The sequence below is a fragment of the Odocoileus virginianus genome, chromosome 33 (genome assembly GCF_023699985.2).
Source record: "Odocoileus virginianus isolate 20LAN1187 ecotype Illinois chromosome 33, Ovbor_1.2, whole genome shotgun sequence".
NCBI lineage: Eukaryota > Metazoa > Chordata > Mammalia > Artiodactyla > Cervidae > Odocoileus > Odocoileus virginianus.
In genome coordinates, this window is record NC_069706.1 from 19,954,260 (window position 1) to 19,980,588 (window position 26,329).

The 26,329-nt window shown below is 45.7% G+C and overlaps 1 protein-coding gene and 1 pseudogene across 1 annotated transcript in view; one reads left to right on the forward strand and one right to left on the reverse strand.

The window, feature by feature from the left end:
- Positions 1 to 277: 277 nt before the first annotated feature.
- Positions 278 to 26,329, reverse strand: part of USP31 (ubiquitin specific peptidase 31) — a 78,150-nt gene continuing 52,098 nt past the window's right edge. Inside the window, exons 8-16 of the mRNA XM_020874094.2 lie at positions 26,082 to 26,193; positions 25,386 to 25,480; positions 23,937 to 24,014; positions 23,223 to 23,352; positions 17,261 to 17,380; positions 14,612 to 14,837; positions 9,574 to 9,732; positions 7,895 to 8,047; positions 278 to 5,788 (exon numbers count right to left, since the gene is read on the reverse strand). Coding sequence (XP_020729753.2) covers positions 4,221 to 5,788; positions 7,895 to 8,047; positions 9,574 to 9,732; positions 14,612 to 14,837; positions 17,261 to 17,380; positions 23,223 to 23,352; positions 23,937 to 24,014; positions 25,386 to 25,480; positions 26,082 to 26,193 — 2,641 coding nt within the window. The 3' untranslated portion in view covers positions 278 to 4,220. The remainder of the gene's footprint in view (positions 5,789 to 7,894; positions 8,048 to 9,573; positions 9,733 to 14,611; positions 14,838 to 17,260; positions 17,381 to 23,222; positions 23,353 to 23,936; positions 24,015 to 25,385; positions 25,481 to 26,081; positions 26,194 to 26,329) is intronic.
- LOC110125201 (T-complex protein 1 subunit zeta-like) lies at positions 18,367 to 22,312 on the forward strand (annotated as a pseudogene).

Consider the following 26,329-nt stretch of genomic DNA (forward strand, 5'->3'; position numbering starts at 1 on the left):
ACTTGGGGGGAAAAAATGACTTGGTCATGCTCAAAGTGCAGATGCAAAAACACTTTGAGAGTTGATCAAAAGGCAGTATGGACTGACTGTTCATTTAAATAAAAGCATGGGATCCCCCCCCACCCAAAATATGGAGTTAGCAATAACATTACTTTTAAGAAATTGAAGACATACAGCCTGCACAGTCACAGCTATTTTTTGTGTTTATGTTTATGATATAGGCACTGGTTTGTCAGCAACTTTTGCTCTTCTCAATTCCAAGTAATACAAAGTTCAGTGCACCTCACAGAAAACATGTTTTTATTGAAACTGTGCTTGTGATTTACATACTATCTCAGAAATCCAACCCAGAAACACTAATAATCTTTGCATCCAATAATTATTATAACCTACACAGGAAAGCAGCATCTCCAGCTGCTCAGAAATTTGTCAGAATGAAATTTAATGTCGGATGTCAATCTACTTTTTAAAACATCTTTATTTGACATAAATGAGCCTTGTTCACACCTCTTCTGTTCCTTTTTTCGTAAAGGCTGTCACCTGTTTCTGTCCTGGTTTCTTCATGATAGGTTATTTTAGAGGGATGACCATTTTTCTCCCCACCCACCCACAGAAATCCCCACATCCACCTCACACAAATGCAGATGACCAAATTCTAATGAAGAGTGACTTCGGATCGGATTTCCAACCTCTAAGCAGTAGAGACAGCACAGTCTGAAACAGAGGATGTGACAGTAAATGTCTCCAAAGATGAAGAAGGGCACTTTTGGTTTCCAGAACAGAACAGACTTGCTCAAGAGGCCCACAAGCCTCAGCTGATCACCAGGATCCACTTGATCTTTCTGCTTGGGAGGACTGTCGCCCCGTCTAGGACATCACTGGCACCCCTGATTCATCAGTTGTGCTCCCAGGGCTCCTCAGCTACAGCAAACTCCCGACGCTCTCAGCTTGCCTTTACAAGCAAAGCAGGCCCTCAACAAATGTTTGCAGAGTGAATGATGAAAGAAGGATTACAGAAGAGGTCAGGGCAGCCTCACAGACAATAAGAGTATTTTGCTATACCACAACCACTCCCACAGCCATTTCTATTGGTCCAGTGGAGCATTACTTACTTTCAGTTAGGCTGCTTTTAGGATGAGAAAATACACAAAAAAGGTGGGAGACGGCCTTGAGGTGTCACGAGCTTAAGAGTTTCTTTGTGCTTCCACATTACATTAGGGGTTACAAAGGCAAGCTGCAGGACTTTCGGAAGGAATGATGAAGACTCAGTGCACTCGATGTTGACAGGACAAGAAATCAAGAATAAAGGTTTTAAAAAGCAAACAAACATTACAGATGCAATGCTACTATTGGTGATTATTTTGTGTCTATCAGGAAATAAGACTGCTCTAATCAGGCCCACCTGGTTGTCAACTAGGAACCCAGGTCTACCATCTTCAGCAGATGACTTTTATCCCCAAAACACATATAAGCTCATCGTGCCAAACATCACTAAGAGAGAAAACAGAACACCAAGTCCCTAACTCTACCAAAGAACCAAACTGAACCAAGTATAATTTTTCTGTAAGATACTCCACACCAAAAAGAGCATCTCCAAACTTTTGGGCAAAATATCCTTTTTCTGTGGCTTAAAGGTTGCAACCTAGTAATTAAGGATGAAATTTTCATTGCTTACCAAGATGCCTAGACAGTGCCATAATACTTCCTGATTTTTTTACCATTTAAATCTGAAGCAGGAACTAAATTCCATAGACATATAGTTTATAGATATGCAAAGTTTATTTCTAGATCCCATGGAACTTTAATAGTTTTCATAGATTTGGGTGTTTTTTTATTTATTATTATTATAAAGACACTAAACACAACAGAAAATCCATTCTTGGAGAACTCTGGAATAAAAATATTTACCACTGGGAAAATAAAATTACATTCTATTAATGCTTAACTGTTTATATTCCCCACCTGCAAAAAAAGTGTTATTAAAACAGTGAGTAGTCCAACTATGATTCTAAGACTGTTTCAGAGCTTCAGATAAAAAGATTTCAAATGAGATTTACCTATTAAAGAAAGATGAGAGGTTCAAATTAGACATCAATTCCAGATATTGACAACCCCACATCTGGTGCAATCTTTTAAGGAAATAGAAGTGATACAGGAAAACTCACGGTGGCTAAACATTGATGGAGCTGTCAATGTGCTGCTCGGAGCAACAAGATCAAGACGGAAAGGGGAGAGCGAGGCCGCTCTGGGGAGCCAGACGCCTGCACGCTGAGATGACTCCTGGCAGAGTGGGAGAGTCAGGATCAAGCACAACAGGCTCAGAGTAAGTGGATTTCACGGAGCACTAGCATAACTCTCACAAGGCCAGGTGTGTTGTCTTAAACGTTGCAGGGGTCTAAAATTCCAGCTTACCCTCAACACACATGGCCTCCAGACTTGCAAGTTAACCTGCTAGTGCTCAAATTAGCAGCAAAATAAAGTAACCTACTAGAGGCAGTTCCCTAGAGGTATTCATAGAAAAGAAAGGGGAAAAAAAGAAAAACAGGGCAGCTCAGAATTCATAGCTATGCATGTAATGTATGTTCTAGTTACGTCACACCCAGCAATACTGAAAAGGGAGACTATATAAATGGATCTGTGTACAAGGTGTTCAGGAAGCACCTGAAGAGTCCATGACTTAAAAAAAAAAGTTAATATGTAAAAGCATATAAACTTAGCATGCTATATTTCACAGCAAAGTGACAAATGCTATTCAAAGAGAATCAGAACCATGACTCTCTTTGACATTTTAAAAAATGGAAAAAAAAAAAAACTAAAAATCCCAGAACACCTCCTAAAAGCTTGAAATAATCTATATACATATCTTGCTTATCTGTGAATTTCTTGAGGTTCCCTTTTACTCGAAACAAGAAACACAATTTTCACTGACAATGCCAGATGAAACAGGCTCCATCCTGCTTGTGAGTTTCTGGGTAAGGGATTAAATCTTCAGCACAAAGAAGAAATAAATGCATTCCTGAAAAACAATCACAACGAAGCCTGACAGGCAGGACCCGAGTGTGCACATGACACTGTCACACATCGCTCGAAAATACCATCACTGGCTGCTGGCATCAGGCAACTTCTTTCCTCTCCAAGTTACAAGATGAGGAAACATGGGTGTGTGTACTCGGGGCAGCATGGAGCTTTCAATTTCTAACATAGAAAAAAAAGCAACACCAGAGAAGGAAATGGCACAGATTTATGCATCCAGTCTAGAATCCATTTCTTTTTTTCCAGGAATCTTCTCCAGTCCATTTCAAAACCCTAATGACCTTAGTGAGCAAATTTACAAGGGAAAAAAAAAATAATTTAACTACTAGTGACTGGCTTTCTGGCTATCCGACCTGCCATCTCTTAGGACACATCCCACAGGTCAAGACAGCTTCTGGCAACGCACGTCTTTGCAGATAGGAAGGTGGTGAAAGACTTCATTTCTACCTCTAAAAACTTCTCTCTGTGGCAGGAGGAGAAATGAGAGCCACCCACAGGCCACCTTCTTCTTTGATCCTTTCACAGATGCGCAACCGTCCTCCACTCACTGAGAATATACCTGAGAAACATTAGTGTTAAAATATCGCCCTTGACAAAGACGGGTAAGATGGGGCCAAAGTGCAGAAAGCGACAGTTCTTCCCTCAGTCTGTTTCACTGTTAGCGTCACAGTTTATAAGAGTTCCTGGTGCCACATGACAATCCACAGTCGACGACAAATTCCGCTCAGATGAAACCCAAGTCAAGTAATTTATCCTTCTACAGAGCACACTAGTGATAGCTTAACTGGTTTCACAGGTTTCAAGTCCCTAGTGTCCAATGAGAGTCACTGAGTTCTCTAGAAAGAAGTATGTACAGTTGCTAAAGGGACCGTCCAGGGTATCGTCTATAATTATTTCAGTTAGCTTGGTGTCAATGCTTTGCCTATGGCTGTTATTTGGTTCAATGGCAGAATAAGGCGACGCTTTTAACAATTTGCAATTGAATTCTTGACATACACACGCGCGCGCGCACAGACACACACACACACACACACACACACAGAGACACAGACACACACACACACACACACGGCAGGCACGTGACCCCCAAAAAATACAAAACAGAAGCATAAAGGGCTTTGGTGGGAGGGAAGGGGTTCTAAATAAATTACCATCTTTACAGATAAAACACCTGGACTGCAGGAGTATCACTGAGGTTTCTGAGAAGGCCGTGCAGAGGTTTGCATGCTAGAAGGTAACTTTTTGGAGGATTTCTCAGCAGACTGCCTGCACCCAGGAGACGAGGGTGCCATGGAATCGAGCTGGGAAGTCTTGGACTTGCGAGTGGACAGCAGGGAATGTTTAGCAGAAGTGGGGTCCTTGGAGGCAAGCGGCTCTTTCCCAACCGCACTGGCATTTGGCTGCTGGGCACCTGGCACCTGGGAGCCCTTCTCTGCCTTGTCATCCACTGTGCTCTTACACACCGACTTGACGGAGCCCCCGCCAGGCTTCTTGGACAGCAAGGTGGTCTTGCCCAGATCCGTCGACCGCCGGGTCTCCTTCTGTCTCAAGGCCGACTTGAAGAAGGACAGCCCCTTGTCCTCGGACTTGCTGTCCCTCTTCAGACCGGCCTTCACGCTCATGCTGGGGGAGCGCAGGCTGGCCATGGAGGAGCTCCGCACGTGCTTGCTGTCCGCCCGGCTGTCCCCGGCCCTGGCCTGGCTCACGCGCGGGGAGTTGGGTTTGGAGCTGGAGGTGACGCTGGCCCTGTCAGAAACCAGGCTGTGTCTGGAACCCTCTCGGCTTAAGCTCCTGTCTGAAGTCCTGCTCTTCCCAGGAGGGAAGGGGCCCCTTGGGGCGGGGCCTGAGGCTTTCTTGGCAGATGTGGAAGAAGCAGTGTAAGCGAGGGAAGAGGCCGACTTCTGCTTCTGGAGCGAAGGGGATGACACGGACTCGTGGGACTTGGGGGAGGACTCCTTCTTTGGGGCGGGGGCAGGGGAGGAATGCCGTCCGCTGGCCCTGGAGGAAGAATCGGCTTTGCTTCGGGAGCGGGAGGGCTTTCCAGACACTTTCAAGGGAACGGGAGAAGAAGGGGATGTACTGGAAAGAGAGGACTCCTGGCTGGCCAAGGCTGGTCTCCCCTTCCGCAAGCTTCTGTCCGGCTCAGGAGCACCTCTGGTGCTGGGGGATCTCTTGGTTGTGCTCTCTGGTTTCTTTGCGAGGGAGCCTGGGTGGCTTGGGGGTTTCACCTCTTTGACTGGAGAGCTGTCTACAGAATCACTCTGGTCCACGTAAGCAATCTGGTTATTGTTATCAAACGGATCAGAGACGGGGGGCAAGTGGTCCCCATGTGCCGAGCTTCTGCTCTGGGCGTCCGCCACACTGGAGTTCAACTTGCGGGCATCCGACTCGTCTCTGAACACACCTTCCATGACGGCCAGAGGGGCCCGACCCACAGCCTTGTGCTCCCGCCGACTGTGACTGTCGCTCGAGTCCTGGTGGCTGCTGGACAGGTTCCTCAAGCTACCGAAGCAGGAGATGGAGACCTTGTCATCCACAGCCTCCCCGATCTTCTCCAGGGTGGATGCAGAGGTGTGAATTGGAGAGTCCCCTGAGAAGCGGGAAGGGGAACTGGAGCGCATTTGCAGCTTGGCAGACAGGGACCAGGAAGGCCGGATGCAACTTTCATTGACGGCCAAGGGGCTGGTGACAGACGGTCTGGATGACAAGCTCTGGCGCTGGACACTTCTCACAAACGGACGAGTTGAGAAGCCTCCTGAATGCAGCAAAGAGATTACCATTAAGCCAAGCCAACAAGACGTGCTAGTAACATCTATACACCAAAGGAAGGCCAGCCTCAGGGGACGATAGGAGCGTGACCTTCAGAGCCAGTGCGTCTGGGGTCAGTGAGTCATCATGTGAGTTTAACTTCTCTGAGCCTTTACCTATAAAATAGGGGCATTCTAACTTGGGGATCAGCAGACCATCTTCTTGCTCGACATCAGGACTCAGCAGACTTTTCCTCTAATGGCTAAGACAGTAAATATTTTAGGATTTGTGGAGCAACTGTTCAACTCTGCCACCCTAGTGCAAAAGCAGCCACAGGTGACACACAGATGCACAGGCAGGCTGTGTTCCAACAAAACTTTTTTTGTTAACAAATAAAGACAAGGACCATATTTGGCCTGTGGGCCGTAACTTCCTGACCCTTGTAACTCACAGAGCTACTAGGAGAATTAAATAAAATCTTCAAAGTCCTGCGCCCGGCAAGGCACCTGACATTGCATACTACTCAGTAAATGTGAGCTACTTCATTTACGGCTTCTTCATCTTACTAAGGACACTGGGGCCCACAGCAGTGAGGTCCGTGGCCATGACCACACAGGTAAATAGAGGTAGAGCCAACACCAGAACCACAACCCCTTCCCCCAACTCAACATCACAGGCAGGCAGGCCTGTGATCGCTGACTGTGAAAGCCATCAGTGGAAAGAACTAGAGACAACATGCTTCTACCCTGAGTGCCTTAAAATCTTCAAGAAAAATATTCGTAATTAGAGCAGTAAGTGATTTTGAACTTTCAAAGAAAATATCCTAAATGAAATTCTCCACACACTTGCTACTGCAGCTGTGGTATTAAAACAACTCCGTCTGGATGAGACACTGAGATCTAGGCCCTGATCCATGGGCACCCCCCAACACGACTGTATGATGACCCTAAAGAGGACACCAATTTTCCCAACTCTGCCTTTTAAAACAGATGGGGCAAACCATACTAGGCTCACTGTTGAAACAACAGTGAACTCGAAGTTTAAAGGCTGTGCTGAAAACCACCTCGAAATAAGAAACAAGCCAAGGGGCACAGTCAGTTTTCTATAAAGTGTCAGGAGCGCCGGCCGGGAGCTTGGTGGTTACAGCCCAAGACTCTTAGGCTACAAATGAAGAAGCAACAGTGAGGAGAAGGGGCAGAGCTGGAGGTGGGTCGGAGTTCTCCACGTTGGGCCTTCTACAGACTCCTGCTTTCTTCCTGCAGTTCTTGTTCTCAGATTTACCCATCGCCACTAGCAAGCAGCGGTTTACTGGAAGCGATGGAAATGCAGGCTGCAGACTGAGACCTGCTGGGGGTGTCACCGAGCTCATGGTATTCCATAGAGGCTGAGCGCACTCTCTCCCCCTCCCAACGCTCAGGACTCCAGCTGCCTGATCGCCTCCCCCCAGCCTGGGGTCCTGGGTGGAGTGGAGGGCTGTTGCCACTAGTCCAGGGGGAGCTGAAGGCAAACACACCAAAGCTCAATTTTTATCAGCGTTTCCAAGCTTGTATACTCAGACTGTTTTCAAAATTCCCCCAAAGAGCTTTATGCAAAGGCAAAGGCTTTTGTTCTAGCTGCTTCTGTACTCCCCAAGCACGTACCACAAGTCCCTCCAGGGAGACAGCGTGGTGGGAAGGTGAGAAGCTGAGCAAATTGGGAGCCTCCACACCAGGCCCCGCATAGCAGCTCGTCCCCAGGCGGCCTCCCGCAAAGCCCTCGGCCAATCACAAGCTCGCTGAGTCCCCTCACAGCTAACTCTGAAGAGTTTAAAAAGCAGTTTGATTAAACTGTACCCGTTACGGTACAGAGTTAAAGCTCTAACCTCCACATTTAGACTTTAAAAGTGGAAAACGACAAAGTGGAAGGAAAAAGTCCTGAATCCCAGAGGAAAAGCAAAAGGCCCTGTGATATAAAAGGTTACGTACGATGCTGACCACAGTCACGCAGCTCCCTCACTGTCACCCCCTTTTATGTTCTCCCACCTCCTCCTTGGGACTTGGCTCCTCAAAATGAGGGAGCCTGAGCGCGTCCACAAGTGGCCATTTTGGAAATCTATCACCAAACCCAGACCCACCGTCATCTTCACTCCTCTCCCCGGCCATCTCCACGGACTCGGACAGCGAGGCCAGGGAAGTGCGTCTGGAGGAAGCCGCAGAGGTCACACTGGCTTGCTTGCTCCCTGGGAGTCGGCTCACCCAGTGTTCACACAAGGAGGAACTCGTGGAGCCTGCAGGAAACGAAGTGGGCACCAAGGTCAGGCCAGAAGCCCAGGGACCTCACTGCCAGGCCAGTGCTAACTCCCAGACCCCACACCGTGCCTCCTCGAATGCCCCCTGTGAGGAGCAAGAGAGGGCAGACTCCCACACACGCCTGCAGCCGTAAAATCCAAGTACAGGGACGGACACTTCATAAAGCAGAGTCTTAGGTGCCGGCAACAGAATGGAACAGACACAACGGTTCACACCTTCCATCTCCCCTACAAATGTTTACCGAGCACTACACCCCAGGCACTGTTCTAAGCACCTGCAGTAATACTCCAGACAGAGAGACGAAAGCAAGCAGCGGTGTGCTGTTACCTTCTTGGCCTATTTGATGAAATTTTTAAATCATTTAAACCACAGTATTAATACCACAAGCACACACACAGGGCCACGTGCCGTTCTGTCTTGTCTGTTCGAGGAAGGCCCTTAAATATGAGTGAGAACAACAGAAACCACTCCTGAGACGGAGAACGTGCAGCAGCATGAGCATCTCGAGGAGACCTCAAGGGGGTGTCAGGTCCGAGCTCATCTCAGACTCTGGAAAGCACGGAAGGCCGGCACTGGAGTCCCGGGGTTCCCACCTTCTGTGAACTGAGAGGGCAGCTACAGACTGAGAGCTGCCCTGCGTGGGGCGTGAGGCCCCAGGGGTCTCTCTGCTGCAGCGCTTCTTCCTCTGAGCGGCTTCCAGCTTATCCCTCACAAGCTTCGAGGGGCACAGGGATGAAAAACTGGTCACACACTGCCACGTCCCAGTCCTCGGTCCTATCCTCTCACCTCCAACTTGGCATTAAGATGCATTCTGCCCGTTTGGATTGTGTGTGGCTGCATCAACATCAAGTGTGGATCCTGGTTCTTGTGTTTGTTAAAACACTACAGACTAGATCTCATCAAACTAAACCCAAGCCCTCTAATATTATTACAGCCTTCAATCCTTCCCCTAACAGAACAGGCCAATCTTACTGGAAGAAAAAGAATAATTTCTAACAGTGCTTTACCCTTTACAAAAGGCTTTAATGCAAGTTTACCTGATCTGCTGCACACAACGACCCCATGAGGTAGGTAGTATTATTACACTCATGTTATGGATGACAAATAAGGTGGCTTAGATGGGACATGCTCCAAGATAAGCTGAGCAAAGGGTGGCAAAGCCACATCTGGTTCTACTTCCAAATCGCTCAGTCCCTTGACTCTGAGAGCACCTGGTGGTGTTCCTTCTCAGCTCCCTCCCTCACTGACTCGACAAGTAAGTACACGAGCCTGCCCTGAGCTGGGCTCCACTCCACCTCCATGGGGACTACTGGTTCACAGAGGCTTGCACATTCCAGCCCCATTTCCCTGACTGCAACCATTCTGCCTTCCAAATTAAATGCCAGTGTGACAATTCACCTGATCCAACCAGCAGAATCAGGGGACCTTCTGGAGAAGTCCTCTGGGTCATCAAGTACCACCTTCTGTTCTCAGAAAAACCGCCCCTGGAGTGGAATGGCCTTACCTGCCACCGAGCTGTTGGCCGACCATGATGGGATAGCCGTCCGCCTCTGGTAGAAGAGGATGTACGCCGTCTGCGTGCAGACCTCATCTTCCGAGAGCTGCTGCACGTCGCTGTCATCGAAGCAGTACCAGAGGCCGTCCACGGAGTTCTTGCAGAACGCTGCCAAAGAGAGCCCACGAGCCGTGAGCACCGGGGTGGCCACCCTGGCTGCGCCGTTCCACCCACAGACACCGTTTCCCTGCCTCACATAATTCAAGAACTTTTTAAGGTCACAGGTAGTAACGCAGAGAAAGGGTAACAACAACATAAAAAGGGAAATTCCAAATCATACACAGGCAAGATGCTTCAAGAAATTCCAACCTATTCCAAACGGATAAATTTCTACTTAATCTTAGAAAATGAGTATTTAGTTAAAACAGTGGCTTTCAACCAGGGATGATTTTGCCCCAGGGGACATCTGGTAATGAACGGAGACATTTTTGACTGTCAAAACTTGGGGGGCGGTGGGGCAGGTAGGATACTAGTGATGACTGGAGGGTAGAGACCAGGGCTGCTGCTAAACATGCTACCGTGCACAGGATGGCCCCCACAACGAAGAGTTACCAGGAAACATGCTAATGTGCCAGAACTGAGAAGCCCTGTCTTAAGGATGCTGTAACATTTTAGTGTTTTGAGAACTAGAAATAATGATATTAATAACAACAGCAGCTAACATTTGTTTAACACTTGTTATATATATCTCATTTGAGCCTATGAAATTTGTTCTATTATTACTCCCATTTTACAGAGGCTCAAAATGATTAATCAGCTTGCCCAAGGCCATGCAGCTGGTACAGCACAGGGTCCAGTTCGTTCCAGAATTATCTAGTCCTCGAGCTTGTTTTTAAACCCCCCCCCCACCCTGTCTCACTCAGAGGCAGCACAAACGGTGCCTCATGGAAGTCCCCCGGCAAATTTAGAACAGGGGCTCATGAATGCATGTGGCCTTCTCTCCAGATCGAATTCTAAGCCTGCGATAAGAATAAAGAGTGTTGAAGCACCAGCAAGAATAGACAGACACAGCTTAATGTGCTGTGAATCGATCAGGGAGTGTGATAAGCTTGATCCAGAAAGCGACATGCGTACCATTACTTTCTAAAAAGATCCATTTATTGGGGTGAACATAAATGAGTGCTACAATGTTTGGCTGAATGCCAGGGCAGACTCAGTAGGGCCCCGGGGGCAGGACACATAAGGTCCCCGAGTAGCACCAGGAGTGACAGGCTTGACAGGCCACAACCACTGGGTAAGTATGGATTCCGAGATGAAAGGGACCAGGCGTGGCAGGGCTACACCAGAGAGGTGGCGACAAAGAGGAGCAGGCAAAGAATCTATGACTGCAGGGCAAGAAGTCGTCTGCAGCTGTGGACTCACTGGAACCAGAGGGGAAAGGGCCAGTGGAGGCGGTAAAACAGCAACTGTCTGGTCAGTGGCGTGGTCAGGCTTGCACTACGGCCCAGCTGGAGAGGGGGTGCTATTTGGGAGCGGGAGAAGGGGTGGGAGGAAAACCGTTAAAGAGGAATGTGCCCAAGAGAAGGTGGCAGAGCAACCGTGTATGAGCTCCAGTCTGCTTCCACTTGGGATGCTGTCCTCAGCCACAGCATCGAAACTCTCAGGGGCTCGTCAATGGGCTAATGATGTATTTATAAGATAAGTCTGTGTGCTTTCCTTCCCAGCACCATTTTCTAAATTGTTTTCTAGACCAGTGCTATGCAAATTGGGTTTCACAGACTGGGGCCAGTCCACAAGAGAAGCACCAAAATGGGGTAAGCCTTTAAAAACATTCTTAGTAGTCTGATATTTTTATTGTGTTTTTGCATAAGTTCTGGCTTGCGAAGGATTGGAAATTTTTTAAAAGGTTTACGAAATCTTTTAAAAGGTTCTTCATCACAGATGGTTTGAGAAGCACTGCTCTAGAATCATTACAAGTCAGCCATACATATACCATGTAACTATAGGTAGAACCAGTGCAAAATAAAGAACACATTAAACATCCCAAGTGAAAGCTTAGAAATAAGGTACCTTTAACTTAACAATGCTCAAGTACTTAAATGTTCTTATGAGAGAAGCAATGGTATGGTCTAAGCATGGGAAAGGGGAAATAAATGCAGAATATATCTGCGTCACTCCTAGGTAACAGGCCCCAAGAAGCAGACATGAACACCTTCAGCTCCCTTGTATGGCCACCAGGTTAAAATAAGGTTATTCACCTTACGTCACAGAGCTAGGAAGATGTGTCTAGCTTCTAGCCCACATTCCTCTAACTAATTGTACTGCCTCCAAGGTAGTTATGGGTTTCCAGGCATTCTCCAGTCTATTCTATAAAAAGAGCAACATGATAGGCTAGCACTGTCCTATTTTCCCCAACAGTTTCTAGCTAGAAACCACACAACATGCTTGTCCATATTTTCCTGAGACACAGTGTTCCACGTGGAAGACTCCTTACCAAAGCTGAAGCTACACAAACACCACCAGGGATGCTGCAGAAGGTGTTACTTCACCGGCTAATGAGTGAAATTAAATTCCCTCTAAGTCCCTTTCAATTCTCAGGATCCCTGAGTATATAACTCTGTGACTTAGTATCAAAGAATGGAGATATGACCAGGAAAGCCACAAGAGGAAAAATCCAACTAGATACACAAAGTTGTTCCCACAGAATATAAATATAAAATATATAAGATACAAAATCTAGTATTAAAATTTGTCTTTAATAGATATTTCAGTAGATCCTCTATCTCCTTTTTCTCCTAGAAAGTGCTTCTGAGGGCAAGTTAGAGGCCATCCAAAGCGCTCCACTATGAGATACACTCTATGACATACACCCCAAGTTGGATTATTCCTTTCACAAGTGACTGCAGCTTAAAGCATCTAAATATTGAAAGAATTTGAACTTAATGGATTCTAAGAACAAAAGGTTGTGTCCAATCACACTCAAGCTCTTGCCTCCTGGAGGAACAGCAAGTTAAGAGAGGACGTATGCAAGGCCAAGGAGGGGTTCTGGGGCCCGAGGCTCGTTCACCATGTTACGGGGCTAACTGCCAGGGAAGAGTCTCAGAAAGCCTGAAAGACCAACCGGCAGGCCAACCCTCCTCTATCTGCCCCCACGTTTATGAACCAATAGTGCCCTGGGGCCCTGGGGTAGAAACCATTGAATTGAGGACACAAGAAAGTCCCAGAGAAGTGTTTCTGCCAAACGAGCTGAGTGGGAAGGACGCAGAAACCCGAGTCCTGGCCACCCACACATCAAGTTTCCCCACACACAGATGTCCAGGCAAGAAGCCCCCAATATACGTGCCTCCCCAGCATGCATGCATGCCCTGAACCACAGCACTCCATTTCTGAGACTCAATCTCAAAGAGATACAGAATTAATACACAGAAAAGGGGACTATGCACAAAGATGTTCACCTGTATCATCTTCAAAGTTAAAAACCAGAAATAATGTATGTGTTCAACAACAGGAAATGGTTATATATCACATTAGAGTTTCATCATCAGAATATCCTGCAGTCATTAAAAATAATGTTTACAAAAAGTAAGCATCTGCCCCATTAGTCTGGAAGGATTTCACATGCAGGTAGCAGGTTACTAATCACAGCTTCCCCTGATCCTCCAGGAAGGGGTGCTCCGGCCACCCTCTCCTCCTGGTCCCTGTCCTACCCACAGTCCACACTTCAGTCACAGTATCTAATACACACTTCCGCTCTTTCATACTATGTGTGCCTATGCTGTCCCAACCACTTGCTTACACTCTTGGACAACAGAGGCTGAGACTGTTCTTCGTTTCCAACATGTCTCTGATATGTTGTGGCCTATGGCAAGCAAGAGACAGAGGAGGTGCTCCACAGAGGCTCACCTGAACAGAGCACATCAGCACAAATCACAAGAGTATAAAGTAATGGCCAAAACTCACAGGAAAACATTGGAAGTAAACACCACTTATCAAAATGTGACCTACTTACAATGGGATATTATTCAGCCTTAAAGAAGAAGGAAATTGTTACACACGGTACAACATGGGTGAATCTTGAATACATCACGCTAAGTGAAAAGCCAGACACAAAAGGACGCATACTGTATGATTCACTGACACGAGGTACCCAGAGTAATCAGTTTCATAGAAAGAAGGGTGGCTGCCACGGATGGGGGGGGGGGGTCAACAGGGAGCTACTGCTTAATGGATGCGGAATTTCAATTTGGGAAGATGAAACTCGAGATGGACAGTGGTCACGACTGCACGAAGATATAAATGAACTTGATGACACCGAACCATATGCTTAAAAATAGTTAAAAAGGAAAATTCTGTTGTGTGTTATTTATGACAGTTTCTAAAAACTACTACTTTTTCTTCTTTTAAAGTTTTCAGCCATGCCACACAGCATGTGGGCTCTGAGTTCCCCGACCAGGGACTGAACCCTCACCCCCTAAAGTGGAAGTGCAAAGTCTTAGTCACTGGACTCCAGGGAATTCCCACCATTTTCTGAGTAATAATCTCACAGATTATTTTGGAGTGATATCCTCATGGGTTGATGGCGCTATTCTTTCTGCCTCTTTCTAGTCTCTAAATTTCATGATAAGTGCTACTGCTTTGACAAATAAAAAAAAATAAATTTGAACACAAAGCAAAAAAACCCTCACAAGTCACTTTAAAGACACCATTAAAAAAAGTGGTCCACAACCACTCCAAATCAGGGAGATGCTAGGCCCTCAAGGAAGCAGAGTAGAACCTCAAATGGGGCTGTGCAGGTGAGGTCAACAAGGCAAGTCCTGGGTGAGCCAAATGAGATCACCCCTCTGCACAGGCCACCACTCCCCGCTCGGATCAGAGCCTGGCCAGATGAGGCCAGGGGACAGAGAACCGGAAGGTGAAAGCTGCCCTCCTGGTCGGCACACGTCCCGCTGGAAGAGAAAGCAGGGTTCTAAAAGCACAGCCACCCTGTCGCAAGCACAACACGTCGGGGGACCGTCAGCACAGGCGCCCGGCCTCTCGCGCTGCAGACCTGTGTAGTGCCCCCCTTGCATGGTGCCATGATGATTGCACACGGCATACAGGTCATAGATGTAGTCCTCAGGGTCCCGCCCGAGTCCATAGGGCCGTCTCCACGGAGACCAGTGGGATGGCAGACTCCAGCTGCTCTGGCTTCGCTTAACCACGTGAGGTGTCATGTCCAGGCCGGTCAAAGGGAACTTGACCATGTTCTGAAGTTTCATACGCTTGTCTCCTTCCTGTTGCAAGAAGAAAAACAAGTCCTGATGGTATGTTCATGCGAGCAGAGGGTAGGTCAGTTCAGCGTGAAAGGCAGACTCTATCAGCTGAAGTAGGCTTAAGTTTCCTATCTGATGTTTCCAAAGACATAAAACACAGGAAACAGGTTAACACTGTTAACTACTGGGGTTGGCCAAAAAGTTCATTCACATTTTTCCATAAGATGCTATAGAAACCTGAACGAACTTTTCCAGGACTAACAAACTTGTTCTTCCAATACCTGGAGGAACAGGTTTCAATATCACCAAAAATGGAACCAGCGATTAACTAAGGGGATAATGAGCCTTCTGGTCCTTATCTAATAAAGGTTTTTAACTTGCAAAATGACAATTTCCAGTGGTTGATCCAGAGGAGTGAAAAGGAATGGAGTAACAACATGTGTCAAGGCGAAGCATGGTGCTGGCACCGAACTCACGGATCAGGGCCTCTTCCTGCCCCACCTCCTCCAGCAAGCACACTCAAAGCTGACTACATTCACTGAGCTGACAACCTTAGGCAATCTGGAAATCTTGCCATCAGTTGAACAGATATGTACTGAATGTTTTCTGTGTCTATAGTGAAAGTCACTCAGTCATGTCCGATTCTTTGCAACCTCATGGACTACACAGTCCATGGAATTCTCCAGGCCAGAATACTGGAGTGGGTAGCCTTTCCCTTCTCCACAGGATCTTCCCAACCCAGGGATTGAACCCAGGTCTCCCGCATTGCAGGTGGATTCTTTACCAGCTGAGCCACAAGGGATGCTGTCCTGTATCTATGGGGCTTTAAAAAAATGAATCAGGTACAGATAATGCCCATTCTAAGGGGGAAAAAAAAGTTCCTAAGAGAAAGGCAGGTGGGTCCTGCATGCTCAGGCTAAAGAACCTGGATCCTGCTCTGTAGTCAAGGGGGAAGCACTGAGGCTCTGAGGCAGGAGGTGATGTCATCAGAGCTGTCACGAGTAGTGCCCAAAACGTGCTCGAGAGGGAAGAGCAGTGTAGGTTACAAAACCAAGAAAAAAGACACTGCAACTGCAACCTGCTGGGAAGGAGCGGAAGGTTGAAGTGGCAGGATGACAGCAAGAACACGGAGAAGGGGACACATACAGGAGGAAGCGGGGAGGAACAACCAAGTCTAGGTGTCAGGGACAAGAAACAAAGATGACACTACAGTTTTGAGCTAGGGCGCTGGAGGGGTGGCTATTTGTCTTCGAAAGAAACAGAAAGCAAAGGACATCAGTCTGTGTGTGTGGAAAGAGACAGAGGGCTGGGCAAACCCCCAATGGGCCGGCCACCCACAGATCCCAATGGAGGCGTGCAGCTGGGACACTCAAGGCAAATGCTCACCCCTCACTAGCACAGGGGCTGGACTCCAAACCTCCATGTGCAAGCCCCGCCCCAGCGACCACGTGTGCGCCCCCAACATCGTCACTCCATCAGCGAGTCCTAGACATCTCCCAGATCTATCCAGGTCTCTCCACCTCCACTGCCTCAACTCCAATGCCAGCCATCAGCCGGGCCTGCCCTGGATAAACGGCCTCCTTCAGACCTCCCCGTCTGCATCCTCGTAGCCTCTAGTTCTCCACACAGCAGCCTGAACAGTCTCTTCAAATCACGCCTTTGGTCATGTTGCCTCACTGGTTCAGAATCCCACTCTGCCTACAAGGGCTGGATGACCAGCCACCGCCGGCCTCTTCTACTTGACTCACGCCTTTCTCCCCGACCCCCCAGACCTCCAGCCACACCGGCCTCAGCTCTCAGCCTCCTGCCCTGGGCACAATACGCGTGCCCCTCCCTCACTTGCTGCAGGCCTCCTCCTAATCTTTCAGATCCACACCTTCTTGCAGCCAGGCTCAGAGACTCCTCCAGCGTTTACGTCTCATTTACCTCCCTTACAAGGGGGCCGCCCAGGATAGCTCTAACCTCAGGAACAGACAGCCTTTTTGGGAAAACTGACTCACAAAGCCAGACAATGCAAAGCAGATTTTCTTCGTATACATATATGACTCATCTCCCCAACTGTACAACAGCTCCTTGGAAGCAGGACAACACCCGTTATTAATTTAGGTAGAAACAGAATTCTTCTCGCCCCCAGAAAAGAGCTCAGGTTTTTTTTTTAATCCCAAAGCACACTTACTTGAGCATAACATTTACATATCTAAAGCAAATCCTCAGGAACAAAGTAAAATATCTGCCGTATGAACTAAAATGGTTAGGATCACAGGACACTTGAACTTTGCTTTGGGAAAGAACAAAACACGGCCCCAAACACAGGGGAAAATGTCTGTAACAAAACAAAATCGTGGGCTCACACGGGCACACCAAAGAACCACCCCCAACAGCCCGCCCAGAGGGGGTGTAAGACACCTGGTCACAGCGCTCTTCCCTGGGACAGAGGATCTTACCTGTCGAAACCTCTTCAGATGTATGATCAGCACGTCAGGCAGAGTCCAGAGGCTCAATGTAATGCTGCCCTGCTGCAGCTGCTTACAGTGCGGGCACCGCCAGGCGTCGTCAGGGGCGAGCTGGAAATAAGGAGCACGACGCTGTTAGCGCCGCTTAAGACAGGCCCCCTACAGGAGACAGCCTTGTGTCCTCACTTCTGGGCCAAGGCATGGCTCAACTCTGAATCCCTCCACAAACTACGTTTAACGTGAGTCAATGGAAAAACACAATCAAAGGGCTAGGGTTGGCACCCAAACACTGGCTGAATAGCTGTTGTTGTTCACTCGCCAAGCTGTGTCCGACTCTGCGACCCCACGGACTGCAGCACGCCAGGGTTCCCTGTCCTTCACTAGCTCCCAGAGTTTGCTCAAACTCATGTCCGTTGAGTCAGTGATGCTATTTAACCATCTCATCGTCTGCAGCCCTCTTCTTTTGCCTTCAATCTTTCCCATCATCAGGGTCTTTTCCAATGATTGCTGAATACTCTCTCTCAAAAAGGAATGACCAATGAGGTAAACAAATACTGTATAAAGATAAATGTCACAGCAGCTCATCATACTCCCAAACTCAACTCATCGCCTTTCTGTCAATATGGCTCCCCTTTCTCCTCCTCCGGTATGTCCTATCCCAGCAAATATCACTACTACCTGTTAAGAGCACAACACAGGGGTCATCCCAAAGCCTCAAATCCTTCCCTCTTCCTCCACTCCACATCCATCCAAGATAACACCCCTCTAACATTCCTCACACCTGTCTCCTTCCCTCTCCATCCCCTCAACCCAGCTTAATTCAAAGTCCTCACTCACTCCGACCTCTACTTCCTCCAGTCTCGTAATTGCTCTTCTTCCCCAAACATCAAACTGCTCCAGACAATCCTCCCCCTCCTGCTACCACCAAGACCTTTCTCAACACCAGTCTGAGGCCTCAAATCCCTGGGCGTCCCCTCTGCAGGCAAGGGTTTCACGAAGGGGACATAGAGGTACTCACAGGACATGTCTGGTGAAAGAGGTTTTTAAAATTCATTCTGGATTTCAGGAGATGCATCAGATCTGGGACCATTAACATGATGAAGTGAGGGAGGCCATGGGAACCGAACGGATAGCCATGCCCTCTGAGATGTTAGAGAAGCCAAGGGAAGAACCTGGGGGGATGCAGATTCTTAAGGGAAACAAAGATTGAGAGACCACCCGAAGCTGAGGATGCAGAGTCAGAAACAGGCAGGTCAGAAGCATTCCTTTCATGCAGATCAAGAAAAGAGTGGCAAGAGCAGGCTGGTTTATCAGAACCACATCCCATGGAGAGGGCGAACGCAGGCTGAGCAAAGACCACCGACCTGAGCCCAGGAGGGGCCCCGAGAGCTCTGGACAGCTGTCAGAAACCCAAGTCAGACAGATGACGAGAGGTCTGGGAGGGAGGAAGGAGAATACGCTGAAACCACTAATGATCAAGTTAGGCAGAAAGGAAGAGAAAGACTGGCATGACAGCTTGAAAGGGAAGCAGAACTGAGGGAATTTTTTTTCATGACAGGAAGACCCACGTGTGTGTGCAGGAAAGATGGGGAGGGACAGGGGTCTGGGTGGATGGAACGAGTGAGAATGTCAGACGGGAGCGACCTACACTGTCATCTGGCGGGTCCACATATTGGCAACATACCAACTGTCCACCTAAGTACGTGGCCACCCAGCCCAGCACTTCTGGTAAAGAAGCAGACCGTTTGTTTTTTCATTTTCAACACATCATGAACAGACACTCTTTTATAAGATACAGTAAGAACTTCATGATGACAATGTCCGGTAGTCTGACAGTTTCTCCAACAACGAGCTCAGCAGGAACTGCCGCAGAGCTGCCGGGCCTGCAGAGCAGACCTGCGGCATAGCCGGCCTCGCGACCGCCTGGCGGTGAAGGCGCTGGCTCGGGAGGCAGCTGCCCCCTCCTCAGTCTGCTACAGAGTTCTTCCTATATTAAGGTGAAATTACCCTCCCCACCATGTCCAGTCTCTAATTCTGCTTTTCAGTGAAAAGACGTCCAAGCCCTCATCCACAAGATGAAATGGATGAAAATACCTATCAGATCTTCACCTAAGGTCTCCTTTGTCAAAACACATTCAGCCGCGCCAGGACTTCCAGACGCACCATCCATGACCCACACTCTCTGCCTGTGCCCTGGGATGTCAGTCTCTTAATAGTGAACATCCAAGGTGATGAGGAGAGCAGGGCTGTCACCACCTGAGATCTGGACACTGTTTCTGAAGCATCCTTAGACAGCCAACTGCACTGACGGTCGCACAACACTGCTGACCATCATGGAGTTTGCAGACAGCTTGACCCCAAAATTATCACCACATAGCCTAAGTTTGGCCTTCTCCTTTTTCCTATCTGAATTGTTTTTTCTGGACCTAATGACTGAGCTTCCCAAGGAACACTCACTCATTCATTGCAGGATATATTTACTGAAAGCCCTCTATGGAAGGGCTGGACACTGCAGTACTTGCTAGGATTATTTTATGACCAGGACAAAGTCTCTCACCTGCCGTGCCCCACCACATCGGCCTCATTTCTGTTTCTCAACCTTTCTCCTACCCCAGGACCTTTGCTTCTTTATTTACTTGTTTATTCCCACTACACTATAAGAGCCTGAGGGCAAAGATGCTGTCTGTCTTGGCCCCTGCTATAACCCCAGGCCAAGCACAGTACCTAGCATGTAGTATGTACTCAACAAACAGGTACTGAATGAACAAATCCCGATTACAAGATCAGTGAGATGTTTTGTAGAATACCAATGTTGTCATCTGGGCTTCCCTGATAGCTCAGTTGGTAAAGAATCTGCCTGCAATGCAGGAGACCCCAGTTCGATTTGTTGTCCTCTAGTGGATCTGCCCAACTTTAAGCTTTGAACATCTCCCAAATCAAAAAAAAAAAAGCTAAATAGGATAAGGGGTTACACAGAGCATGTAATCATCAGTCAGGTTTAATGTCAATTGTTTTATATAAGCCCAAGATTAGAAAAATATGTCGAATGAAAAACTAGTAAAAGAACTATCTATTAACTGAGTGGAGGAGAAAAGGCTTAGTGAGAAGATGAAAGCTATTTTCAAACTTTTGAAGGATAAACAAGTAGAAGAAAACAAAGACCTGTTCTCAATTGTTCTTAATGACCTGAGAGTTTGCCTGTGGGTTGTAGCAACTGAGGACGTATTTCAGGGTAACATCAGTCACCATCAGAGGTATCCAAAGAGGAAATGGTGTCTCTGACAAACAGCGGCTGGACAATATCTATGTGAAATTAGGTAGAAGAACTCAATCATTAGAAAAAAGCTTTAAAGTCCCCTCCAACTCTGAAATTCCATGATTTCCTACATGCAAGAATGAGTAGTAACAATCAGTAGTTGGAATTATGATTCTAAACATCAATTCAAAATCAGATGAACTCTAAGTGCTCTCATCATGGTTTCTCAAGGTGTCTAAACCTGAAGAGGCTTAGAAACCACACAGGCCTACTGCACAGTGAGCACCAAGAGTGCTTCAGTTCCGTGGTTCTGACTGTGATACTGTAACGTCTGTTCTTTTCCTCTATACCGAAACGGCTATGGATTTATCCTTTTAAAAGTGCTGAGAAAGTCAGCACATTATATTAGCTGCATGAAAGGGTATGAATGACTCAGAATATCCCTCCATAAATTTGCTTTATCACAAACTACAGTCACATCTAACTAAAGATCTCCAAGTTAGTGGTAGTTTTCTAAATGTGTGTTTAATACATGGTTTTCATCTCAGAATAATAACAGAAGGATTTTTACAAAACTGCAAAGGAAAAGGCACTTTAGCTTTGTCAACGAATCAAAATACGCAAAGAGATGGATAGGAAAACACTTACTGACATGGCTAAAACATCTCTACATACTAAAATTCATGCTAAACTTGCTGATGTTTTAACAGAAGTGGCAGTAGGTTCTCTCAGTCATTAACAAAAAAGATAAACATATGACCCCTTCATGGTTGAGATCATGGAGATGAAACATAAACCTGAAACTGTAAGGTTAATCATAGGTCTTGTTTTGGATGATGGGACATGCCATCCTGACGTGGAAAAAAAAAAAAGCAATATATGCATATATCCTTATATGCAATGTGCCATTAGAATACAAAAAAAACCAGAAGTGAATTCTGGCTTTTTTAAAATAAGAGTGCAGGGGAGAGACAGAGAGAAATTAGTAAAGGCTGAAAGAAAATTCACTAAAGATGGAGTTTTAAAAATAATAAAACTTTACAAAATAAAGTGTGACTGTGACTTAAAGGATGTGCTACTGTTAATCAAAAGGGAATTGACTCCTTTGCCTTAAATGCTCTTGCAAAAGAAGGCCTAGTAGCTCTGCACAGCACTAAGAGCAAGGTGGAAAAGCTGACTCTGGCCTATAGTGGGGTAGCTCTAAATTCTTTTGCTGACCTGAATTCTGACTGTTTGGGACATGCTGAACTTGTCCATGAGTACACACTGGGAGAAGAGAAGTTCGCCTTTATTGAGAAATGCAACATCTGTGACATTACTGGTCAAAGGACAAAATAAGTACACACTCATGCAAATCAGAGAGGCAATAAAAGATGGCTTGAAGGCTGGTACAAACGTATTGATGATGGCTGTGTCATCCCCAGTGCTGGTGCAGTGGGCTTGGCAATGACAGCCTTGATTGTATACAAGTCCAGTGTCTAAGGGGCAGGGCCCAACTTGGGAGTCCAAGTATTGCTAATGAATTGCTCACTATTCACGAGGTTCCTGCTCAGAACTTGGGTTTTGACCTTCAGGAAACACCAGTTTAACTTCAAGCAGAATATTTAGAATCAGGTCAGCTTGTGGGTATGGACTTGAACGCAGGTGAGCCAATGGAAGGCATACGAGATGACCACTATGTAAAGAATCAGCTTCATCACTCCTGCACTGTAACTGCCACCACCATTCTCCTGGTTGATGAGTTTACGAGAGCTGGGATGTCTCCTCTAAAAGGAAAGTTGAATTGAAGCTTCCCTTGTATCATCTGAATCATGAAGACTCTACAGAGTGATCCTAAGACTACAGGTATGGAATTTTGATCCAAACCTCAAACGATTTTCAAAGGAATTTTCTTTTCTCGTATGAAAAAATGAGACAACACTGGCACCTATTCAAATTCTGAAGTTTTGAAATTACAGTGTATTTTAAACTGCTCTGAATTATACACACATACAGCAGGCTATATTTATCCAATGAACAGGATGTTTTGCTTTAGCTTAGCTATATAAAAATGTTAGGTAAGCATATGTTATCTACCTTGCTATTAAATATTCCTATTGAAAAAACACACACAGGCAAGGGTCCCAACCACCATCTTAATTACCGAATCCTTACAACCTGCAAAGCACCATGCTAAGTGGTCTAAACCAGGTTGTCCTACACAGTCCAGATTTACATCTATATCTACACTGTCCATAACAGGAGCAACCAGCCACAGTGTCTCCTGAGCCCTTGAAATGTGGCTAATGCAACTAAGGAACTGAATTTTCAATTTTAATTAATTTTAGTAAGTCCTGGCATCTATGTTCTCACTACCAAAAAGTTAAGAATCAATGACCTAGTTACAAGGGAAAATAATTTAATCTTTAAGTTAAAACAAACAAATAACTTAATCATTAACAATTAAAAAGGAGGGAAAAAAAGAACTATTCAAGATTGGTGTCTAGAGCATTTTTTTTCAGAAATTCCAGAAATTTAAACTGCTTTTTGTTAAAGTCCTAAAAGGGTTAACACTAAGACGCACATCACGTGCAGAACCTACATAAATGCAACCAATCCTTGGGTTCTTCTGGGGCATAATCTGCTCTTCTCCATGGTCATCCCACCCTGGTGCCTCCCTACTACCCTCACCAGCCAACAAACACTGCCCACCCTTACCCGCTCCTCTTTGGTGTAGAGTTGGAAACACTGGGATAAAGTGCAAGTTTGAGGCTGATGGTGACGCTCCCTCTGCAGCCGGACACTTTCTGCATCAGGGATATACTCATCTTCAGTATTTACAAACAAGCTGCAATGAGGGGCAGAAAAGCATGTATCAGAGACAGTCTTGCAAAACTGACACAGGAATAAAATTAACGGTTTCACAACATGACTATAAATTCATAACTGAAAAGATCAATATGTAAGAGAGCAAAAGGGGCAAACCAACTTTTCTAGGATCCAAATTGATCTTGAAAAGTTCTCAATCTAAAAAAATCACTTTCAAGAAAAAATTTGGAGTTGATTTTTTCCGGGACTGGCCACACACTATGCTGATTAATTCATACATTCTTATCCTTTGGTATTAAAGGGCATGCTTTGGGCATAACTTGGGAGAGTTAATGGACCTGTAATGATAATCAAAATAATTTGAATATATAGCTTCTGTCTCATTAGCAGCAAACAAATGTTCTAAGATTTTGGGATCCAGACAACAGAATGTACAGGAGAGAAATAATACATTGCTTAAATAAAGGACTAGCAACACACTTGGATAGTTAGCTAAAGAAAAGAGAGGTTTGTGTTTCAGCTAATTTGAAAGATCAAAGGTATGCTATTAAAATAACCATCAAGACAATTGACTATATAAACACTAAGTAAGAAAATACTTACAAATCTTTTGTTTCCTTGTCCCATTCTACTACTAACTTCACATGAGCAGTACCGCCTGGTCCACAAGATTTCAGTGCCCTGTGGGATAGAGAAGAGTCACATATTACTTTCTAAATAAATGATTTTACTTAAATATGCGAACCATCTGAAATCACAGTGTGATTGCTGAAAACCTTCATCATTGGTCCCCATCAGAAAAGGTTTCTGACCATTATAACCTCATGTTTAATGATTTGATTACAACTGGACTGAAAAATCCTTAAAATATTCAACAAGGAAATAAAGATACAGGAAGAAATTTAGTACCACACTATAAGGCTATCCATGTAACTCTTAGAGGGTATAACTTTCCAATTTTTGTCTAATTTCTCACCAAACCAGAGACCAGACGACAATCTCTTTGAGAACGAAGTCTGCCTCTCTGCACCTCCCTCCATAAACCACGCCTGGTCCGTGGACTGTGCCCACACCAACGTAACCTGTGCCTTCCTGCAAGGGACCCTCAAGCTTTACCTCATTTATTGACCCTGAGCTCCTTGGGCCCTTGGGCATCTTCTGAAACACTCAGCATTAATAGTCAATATTACTTACCAAATACTTTTTACTTTTTGCAATGTTTTAGATAATGATCTAATCTATTAACTTTAATTTCTAAAGCCAAACAGTGAATTCCTTTCGAACAGAACTATGTTGTATAATTCTCTGGAATCCTGAAATGCAGGCACTTCAATATTTATTGGAAAAGGCATTATAATAGAGGCAATATAGTGTTTTATATGTGTCCATATATGTGTAGTGTGTCTATGTACACATATGTCTATTATTTTATCAATACAGTAGAGTGTTGTAAGAGAACAGAAGTGTGTAGAAAGCACAGAAGTAGCATAGGGGAGAGACTAATTCTGGGGGCAGGTGGGGGAGGGGACAGTGTGAAGAGAGGCTCAAAGGGAAGGAATTATCAACAGAGGAAGCTGCACATGGGAAGGCGCATGTAAACCCTTGCTGTTATGTTCAAACAACCCTCAGAACTTTGATGCTGCTGAAGGTCTGAGACAGCGGGGAGAAGATATGAGGCCTGACAGAAAAGAAGTAGTCGGGGTTGAAACTGTAGAGAAACTGGGCTTATCATTTAAGGATTTCAAGAAGTAAAGTGTTATGATTAGAATTCTACTTTGGAAAACTTCAATCTTGGTGAATATGCAAGTGTAATTCATCTATCATCCTGAGACATAGACGAATTTAGTTTCCTAACATAAGTACTCTAGAACTCCTGATTCCAAAAATGATCATAAAACATATCCCACTCCAATATGAATCAAAAGTAAAGTAAGGGTTTACTTTCTAAATGAGCCTGAAGAACCTACCACTCATATGGAAATTACATCAGACAGCACTAGAAATTACACACAGGCATACATGAAATCCTAGAAGGTGATTTTTTTTTTTTACCTTTCTACTGTCGGGTGGCACAGAGGCTGCTCCTCCTGGGGCAGCAAGTATGTTATTCCCACAACACTGACCACACGCAAACTGAATGGACACACCTGCATCAAATGGCAAAGTCAAATCAGGTTCGGTTCCTCTTCCAGGGCATGTGGCTCACAGGGGCATTTCCCAACCGAGTTAGTGGGAAAGCAAATAGTTCTACAAAATGCTTCTCTGCAATCTTCAGTGAGGTTGCCAAGCCACTATAACACACTTTAAATATGACTGACCCAAATGCAATTTACATATCAAATATGTTATGCAAGACAAGTAACATGTTGCTTTAGCTTAACATTAAGTTTTCCATGGATACCTTAACAAAGTAGTCAGAATTTTGAAAAATGTATAGTTTGTCCACAAAATCTCTCTCTACAAAAGCTGATCATATGCTCAACTTTATTAGACAAACATAAAGGAATACCCGGCAGTTCACAGAAAACCCTGCAAGAGCCAGCTCCCTTCATAAAGTAAGGGGTAAGTTCTCAGTCTAGAAAACCTGAATGCATCTTCTAAGGAGCCTTTCTCTGGGGCTCCCCAACACTCCAGCACAGTGTCTAGTCTTCCCTAAGGTCAAAGGTCTGAACTTCCCATCTCACTGTGGTGACTGTTTCTGCATGGGGTACACACGTGCTATTCTGGAGTATCAGAAGGCTTACACACCTGAATGCAAACTGTGGGCCTCAAGAAGTACTTCATCTTCTCCAAGATTTCCTTCTGCAGAAGGTCCCATGCTATTGTCTTCTCTAAGTGCAGCACAAAAGGTAGTCCAAATCTAACATACATAAATAACTGTCATCACCTTAAAAAGTATGATAGTTTCTTCAATACTGTAACTCCTTTTTTCACAATCTTTTTAAATAGAATCACAATACAATTAGTTTTAGGGCAGTTTTCAAAAGAAAGCAAAT